Source organism: Salvelinus sp. IW2-2015, linkage group LG12 (assembly GCF_002910315.2).
Source record: "Salvelinus sp. IW2-2015 linkage group LG12, ASM291031v2, whole genome shotgun sequence".
Lineage (NCBI taxonomy): Eukaryota > Metazoa > Chordata > Actinopteri > Salmoniformes > Salmonidae > Salvelinus > Salvelinus sp. IW2-2015.
Window position 1 is genome coordinate 4,778,742 of NC_036852.1, and position 8,301 is coordinate 4,787,042.

Below are 8,301 nucleotides of genomic sequence, written 5' to 3' on the forward strand. Positions count from 1 at the left end.
TTACAGATAGCCAGGGGCACACTCCAACACTCAGACATCATTTACAGATAGCCAGGGGCACACTCCAACACTCAGACATCAATTACAGATAGCCAGGGGCACACTCCAACACTCAGACATCATTTACAAAAGAAGCATGTGTTTTAGAGAGTCCGCCAGATCAGAGGCAGTAGGGAAGACCAGGGATGTTCTCTTGATAAGTGCGTTAATTGGAACATCTTCCTGTCCTGGCATTCAACATGAAACTAGTACTTTAGAGTGTCAATGTATGGAGTAAAAGTAAAGAGTACATCATTTTCCTTAGGAATGTAGTGAAGTAAAAGTTGTCAAAAATATAAATAGTAAAATACAGATACCCATACAAACTACTTATGTAGTACTTTAAAGTATTTTTACTTAAGTACTTTACACCACTGCCATTGATCTCTATTTGGAGTACAGCGCTACCGGGGAGAGAGAGATCAACTTGACCATTTCTTAGTTTAGGTCAAAGGCTGACAACAGCCAGTTACAAATCGATAGCCCACCTTTGTCATCGTGAGTGTCGTCCGCATCATCGGCATTGGCCGTGGGGTAATTGCCCGAAGGACTGTTGTTTATTGGTGAGCCGCTGCTGACAGGCGTCTGACTTTCTTTGCAACTCACTGACATGTAATTCGACTCAGCCAGCCTGAGTTGCTTCTGTAGCATTTTGATTTGCTCTTTGCTTTGAGAGACTTCTACACTTAACGCTCCACAGCAATCCTCTACTAACTTGCAAATCTCTGTCACGGCAGCGGAGGRTAGAATGRCCATGACGGAGCTTATCCGTTGATGCAAAACACTCGTCTCKGACATTTTTAAACCCTTGRTTTTGTGAAACCGGTCACAACTACTGTATAACTACTATGACGATAAAAACCTTTAAAAAAATGTTATTTGTTCAAGAAATAGTAATATTGGTAAGAATATCTGGCTTATTGTCAACACTCCACCATCTTCGATAATTGTGACCTTCCTTGCGAGCGCATCCGGTTAGAGTTAAGATAGACAGAAAGCGCCACCTACCGCGTGGAGACTAGAAGGCGCATTACTCAGATAAATATTTGAGTACRTAACATTGTATTTGTAGAATTCTCTTACGGTAGGAATTATTCCTATAGTTTGCAGAATCGCTGTTTAATATTGAGTAAATCATGGCTTGTATTATGGTTATTGGTTATCATGTTATCAACTTGAATAAAGGATCTATCACTGGAGTAATCTTAACCTCAGACAAACTATGAGGTTGTTTGTATTAGTCTCAAGATCTGGTGCAAAGCAAAATGCAAAAGTCCTGCAGAAGCATATACAAAACTTCTGACAGTTATCAACTTTTGTCCTGCAGGATTCCTGCACAATTCCTTCACAGAGGCCCAAATTCCTGTAAGATTCCCGTGGGACTTTTTAGTAAGGGGTATGTTTTCCTTCCTTGTTTTCCCAGTTAACCATCCTAATATTCATTCATCCTAATATCCATTCATCATTCATCCTAATATCCTTTCATGATTCAAACTGCAATAATAAAATGGCACCAGACCATTCAACTGCAATCCTCCTCTCTGTTTTAATGACAACCAACATGATAGCCTCAACTCAAACCAGCAACAGTTACATCAAATACAGTCCTTTTACCACCACTCTGATATTTCTTTTCACAATGAGCCATGACTAGAATACAGTAAAACAGTATGTAAACACAAWTAAAGTGACCAGTGTTCAATGACTCTATGTACACAGGGTGAAGCAGTCTCTAAGGTGTAGGATAGAGTACTGGGTGGTATCCGGCTAGTAACAGTGACTAAGGTTCAGGGCASGGTACTGAGCGGAGGCTGGCTAGTGTTGACTATTACAGTCTGATGGACTGGAGATTAAAGCTGAACTGTCTCCTCCTTCTAGATGTTAACGGGGTGAACAGGCCATGGCTCYCGTGGCTGAGGTKCTTGATGATCTTCTTGGCCTTCCTGTGACACCGGGTGCTGTCGATYTCCTGGAAGACAGGCAGTGTGCCGTTGACTGCACCACCCTCTGGAGAGCCATGCAGTTGCAGACGGTGCAATTGCCGTACCAGGTGGTGAGACAGGCTGACAGGATACAGGATACTCTCAATGGTGCATCTGTAGATTGTGAGGCCAGATGAACCTGGCCTCCACAATCACCCTACCTCAACCCAATTGAGAAGGTTTGGGATGAGTTGGATTGCAGAGTGAAGGAAAGCAGCCAACAAGTGCTCAGCATATGTGGGAACTCCTTCAGACTGTTGGAAAAGCATTCCAGGTGAAGCTGGTTGGAGAAGAATGCCAGAGTGTGCAAAGCTGTCATCAAGGCAAAAGGTGGCTACTTTGAAGAATCTCAAATATAAAATATATTTAAGATTTGTTTAACACTTTTTTGTTTACTAGATGATTCCATATGTGTTATTTCATATTTTTGATGTCTTCACTATTATTCTACGATGTAGAAAAATAGTAAAAATATAGAAAAACCCTTGAATGAGAAGGTGTGTTCAAACTTTTGACTGGTACTGTAGGTATTCTTACATAGGTAATTTCTCTTGTCCAGGTGGGATAGGGCAGTTGTGCAGTGCTCGCTTTCAGTTTTGCTCAAAGTGCCATCTATCCACCGTTTTTTGGTTTGGATAAGTTCTAATTGTCACAGTGGGAACAGCATCCTCTATACACATTGCTGATTAAGCCACAGTCACCGAGTCAGTGTACTTCAATACTATTCTCAGATGCGGCAAAAGGCGTTTAACATGGGCAGCACCATTGAGGGCTTCCCCATTTTTAAAGTAGTCAAAGTGGTCAAATGGTGAGTATTCCTATGGGTTGTAGCCTCAATGGCACTGCCATGCTGTCACAGACGCTATAATGACACAAATATAAAGATGAGTCCTCTATCTATCTTTTATGGTTATTTGACATTCATTTGAATGCAACAAGAGTTAAGGAACTTACAGGTCACGTTTTTAATCCTTCAAAATAGATGTTTCCTGTAAATTGTGTAAAATGTATAATAAAGACACACATTATGGAACAATATGCACAATAGTATACTAGCTATTAAACCACTGGATCTCATTAAGTAATCATGTGATATATTTAAGTATTGGTGGCAACGAAGCAAAAAGTGACATTTAGGTCCTAAAGGAATTATTATTATACATTATTATATTATGTTATGTAAGTAGCTAGACCTATTATACATAATAAGCAGTATATTTTATTACTTTCATAAAACATGATCATGTTCCTCATGGTGAATATAATAAATATCAGTATCTTGTTCAAATGAGGACCACTTTGGTAACAAGCGTTTTAATTAATACTATTATTTATTATTTATTTATTTATTTTACCGTTATTTTACCAGGTAAGTTGACTGAGAACACGTTCTCATTTGCAGCAACGACCTGGGGATACTATTGAGAGATATCCTCTGGGTCCACATTGTACATTTTGTTGTATATGTCTGTTACCCAAAATAAATTAAATTAAAAAATCTATGTTGGAGATGGACTGTTGAGGCCCTTTGCTCCAATGGAACAAACAGGAATAAGTCAAGTAAATTAGACTTCAGTCCCCCATGAAATAACACCATATAATAGATTCTACAGTCCCTAGTGAGTAATCCCAACCACACTTTTACTTTGGCACCTAGAATATTTTTCTTTTTATAAACGCAATATGTGATGTATAGGCGTGTAGTGTATTGCATTTGGACAACCCATTGAAATGTCTCAAACTCAGTTTCTGCGTGAGTTTTTTAAATGAGCGTGTAATGGCTGCTTCTGTCAAAATTTTCGGGGCAGTTGAGAACGGTAGCTGAGTACCAAGAGGAAATATCGGCTACGGAGACTACTGCGGATAGGTTCGTAATGTACAACAACCATGTAGATCGCCTCATCTACAATGTTTTAAGAAATATATTGTTTTCAACAGTGTTATTAAGCCCGTCAATGTTTTGTGATTAATTGTGTCGTAAACATGTAGCTTAACTGGTTAACGTTAGCATTTGCCTGTTTGACATTTCTTTGGAAAAACTAGCTCCTATTGTCGGGTATTTGATAAGCGGTTTAGCAAAATAAAGTGTTTAATCGGGTATTTGGTCCCAAGTTAGTGGCCACCTTATTACATCCATTTAAGTGTGTTAAAGAACATCGATCTCTTCTCCCAAGCGTTTAGTAGATAACTGGTCACAGTTGGTTAAGCTTTTCGGTTTAAAAACATGTACTTACCTGTCCACCTTTCATACCCTGCTGCGGTCTCCTGTTGACTGACTGTTAAAACATGATTCCTCATCAACAATATTTTTCAGTGTTGAAACCAAATACAGATGTTACAGAATGCATCTTTGTGTTTTGACAAAGTAGATTCTAGTTTAATGCTAAAATATAAAGGAATATGAAATATATACTTGAAATAAAACATCAATTTCAGTAATGTGTATTGACGTGAACAGTAAAACACTGTGTTGGTGTTTTAGTGATACACTTGGAATCTTAGTGAAGGAAAAACCAAGACATGGGTGAATAAATATATATTAGATTCATAAATACCTACATCAAAGCAAACAAGACAACATCTAATCTCGACTCCATCCCTATATTGTCACATATATCGCATTAAAAGTCCAGCTCCACTGCCCTCTCTGGTCCCACTTCAAAACAGCAGCAGTGGATGCAGCCCTGGCAGAAGTCGCAGCCCACACATTGGCACCTCCCACTCACGCTCCTGAGGAGAGCTTGCAGATGGGTCCCACAGCAGATGGTGTTTTCAGCTACTTGTATTTGAAAAACAAAATCAAATTGATGAACGTGGAGGTATTACGTCAACAATAGTAGTTGATAACACTGAGAGAAGATTATGAGTACCCGAGGATGGGCGTGACATGAGGTGGCCGGTGGAGCTTTTCTTTTCTCGTTAGTATCGTGGCAAGGAACCAAAACACGGAGCGGATTTAACTTCTTTCAGGAAACAGACCTAAATGTAACATGTGGAAACAAACATCATTATATTTCCATCCAGATTCACATTTATTTATTTGCCAGCTATAGCACACAATATTTTACATACAGCAGGTTTTTAAGGACCAAAGTTTATCTGCTTCGTAAGTATTATCTGCTTCGTGTTTTCATTTTTGCCATGGAAAGAATATTGCGATACTGCTATCGCAACAGCTCCATTAGGCAGAGCATGTATCATGAAAAGCATTTTCAACTTTTTTACATCAATACCTCTAGAGGAAGCTACAGGGGTTTTTTGAAGGAGGTGGAAACGGGTGGTAAGGGCTATAGATAATATGAAGAAATTTTTTAAAAAAAGTGTTAAACAGCAGTTTATAAAACACACGCATAACAGTAACTATTTATAATGTAACATGTTTACCCCTGGAGGTGGTGGTTTACTAGTATGGAGGAAACTGTATCACAAAAACCTGGAAGTGTTTGAATTTATAATATTTTTTAAATGGACAAACTTTTGAAAATAAATCGCTTTTTCTTTTTAGTTTATTGAGAGGTAATTGGAAATGATTCTAGATTTGCAATCTGCGATTGGTACATACATTTTTTTTTACCTTAAAATTAATATATACCCATGGATTCTTGAAGAATATAATTTATGGATGCCTCGTACCCCACAGAACCCAACTATAAGCTTGTTGTACTACAGTGTTTCTAAACAATGTAATTGTAAACAAACACTTTATAGCCTCAACATGTTTAAAACTGTCATTTTGAATATCAATAACTGGTCAGTCCTTACACCCATAGCTCTGTCTATGAATATGGAGAGTGGTTCCATCTAGCAAGCCTAACCCCTTTAGCAAATCAGTGGCGGGGTACCCGCTTTGGTTATTGTTTGAACTGCAGATTGCTCCTTTCAATTCAAATTCACTGTAACCCTGATGTCTGAAGCGTTGATAACCTTAGCCCCCCTCTCATTCCTTCCAGATTCCTTGCAGCTTCTCTCGCGCTGTCTCTGAAGAGGAGGTTCTCCTGAGATCAGCACTGTGAGCAAGAGTGGAGCTTCAGTCTGGGGCAAGAGAACACTGAAGCCACACAGCATTAAGAGGAAGAGGCAGCATCAGTCAGGAGGAAGAACAGCTTGAAGAGCTCTTTGATACCAAAAACACAATATTCAACTCCTGCCTGTGTGCCGAGTAAATGTGGTCGGAGGACCCCTTGACTCCTCCTCAAATCCAGACTGTGGAGAACAGAGAGTGTGACCCCTAAACAAGTGATCTCACACCTTTTGGTACTGTGACTCAGCTAAAGGCTCTCAACATTCCCTGTGACCCTCCAAATAATCAAAACAATGCATCCAGCCACAGCACAGCCCGAAAGCAGTGACCCAATAGACTCGACAGCAAGCCCAACATTAGATCCCAGCCTATCATTGGATCACAACCCATCATTTAAGAAACAAACAGATCCAAACCCAGCAACACAGCTATAAAAACTCTCGCGCCTGCTGTACTTGTGGCGAAACCTTTGCTCTTAAAGCTGACCTGCAGATGCATGTGACTCTCGCCAAGAAGAAACCCAGTGAATGCCAATTCTGCAAACATTTCTACCAACTTACCTGCAAACTGAAGGCCCATGTCAGACTGTGTCATGGTGGGAAAACCAGCACCTACCCCTTTTTTGACAAGACCTTCAAACTTGAAGGAGGTTCTGTCCAAGCACATGATGATTCACACAGGAGATAAACAATTTAGCTGTGGTGACTGTGGGAAGAGCTTTAATTGGCAAGGGACCTAGCTCAACATATACGGACTCACACAGGGGAGAAATAATTTAGTTGTGGTGACTGTGGGAAAAGCTTCAGTCGCAAGAGGAACCTAACCAAACATGTTCGGACTCGGACAGGAGAGAAACCATTTAGCTGTAGTGACTGCGGGAAGAGCTTCAGTCGCAAGCAGTCCCTAAACATGCATAAACTGACTCACACAGGAGAGAAACCATTTAAGCTGTGATGACTGGGAAAGCTTCTATCAGAATGGGCACCTGAAAGTGCTCAAACTTACTCATACTGACTCACACAGGAGAGAAAACCTATTTAGCTGTGGGAAAAGTTTTCGTGTCAAGGGAACCTAACCATACACAAACTGACTGCTGGCTCAGGCCTGTGATTCAGTGGTAAAGGCTCAGCTGCTGAAACATATTAATAAAGTCCAAATAAAGAGAACAGGACTAAAACAGAATTTTGGGGGGGGAGAAAGAGATCTTCTGTCAGAGCAGGTTGACATTTATTTGGATGAGTCTTGTCCTTGAGGCAGCACTGAGCAATTTCCGCTTATATGGGCCAGCTGCAAAGTCAAAATTGTCTACATTGTAAAAATGCATGAAAACAAAAATGTAAGGTTAGGTTTAAAATCAAGAGTCTATGACTTTGTGGCTGTGCTAGCTTGTGACGACTCTGCAAGAGATGCCTCAAAATAAGATTCAATATGGAAAAAAACACCAACCTGCATCAGAAGACGGAAATAAAAAGTCAAATTAATAAAAAAGTAAATGTAAACTCTGGATAATACATGCTCTAGTGTGATAGATTTTACTTTTGTAAAAACATTCTATGGGGCTATGAGAGCAAATAATTCTGAACAAAATGAAACAAATTGTTTTAAATTTGCTATGTCTAGATGCCCTTTACCAAAGCACATAATTGCTTCCCGTGGGCATAATAATATTAAAACAAGCTGGAACTATGGAGAGTTTTTACGTAACATCCAAAATTTTCACAGCAGCTGGACAAGATCCCATATACAGTTGAAGTCGGAAAGTTTTACATACACTTAGGTTGGAGTCATTAAACTCGTTTTTCAAACCACTCCACAAATTTCTTGTAAACAAACTATAGTTTTGGCAAGTCGGTTAGGACATCTACTTTGTGCATGACACTAGTAATTTTTCCAAAAATTGTTTACAGACAGCTTGGAAAATTCCAGAAAATGATGTCATGCTTTAGAAAGCTTCTGATAGGCTAATTGACATATGAGTCAATTGGAGGTGTACCTGTGGATGTATTTCAAGGCCTACCTTCAAACTCAGAGCCTCTTTGCTTGACATCATGGGAAAATCTAAAGGAAATCAGCCAAGACCTCAGAAAATAAATTGTAGACCTGCACAGCGTCTGGTTCATCCTTGGAGGCAATTTCCAAACGCCTGAAGGTACCACGTTCATCTGTACAAACAATAGTAGCAAGTATAAACACCTGGGAACCAACCAGCCGTCACACCGCTCAGGAAGGAGACGCGTTCTGTCTCCTAGAGATGAATGT

General features: G+C 39.8%; 1 protein-coding gene across 2 annotated transcripts in view; it reads right to left on the reverse strand.

The window, feature by feature from the left end:
* LOC111970909 (zinc finger protein 32) overlaps positions 1–983 on the reverse strand; it is a 35,496-nt gene extending 34,513 nt beyond the window's left edge. For both annotated transcript variants that reach the window (XM_023997660.2, XM_023997661.2), the window contains exon 1: positions 528–983. In XM_023997660.2, coding sequence (XP_023853428.1) covers positions 528–837 — 310 coding nt within the window. In that variant the 5' untranslated portion in view covers positions 838–983. The remainder of the gene's footprint in view (positions 1–527) is intronic.
* Between the last annotated feature and the right edge of the window lie 7,318 nt (positions 984–8,301).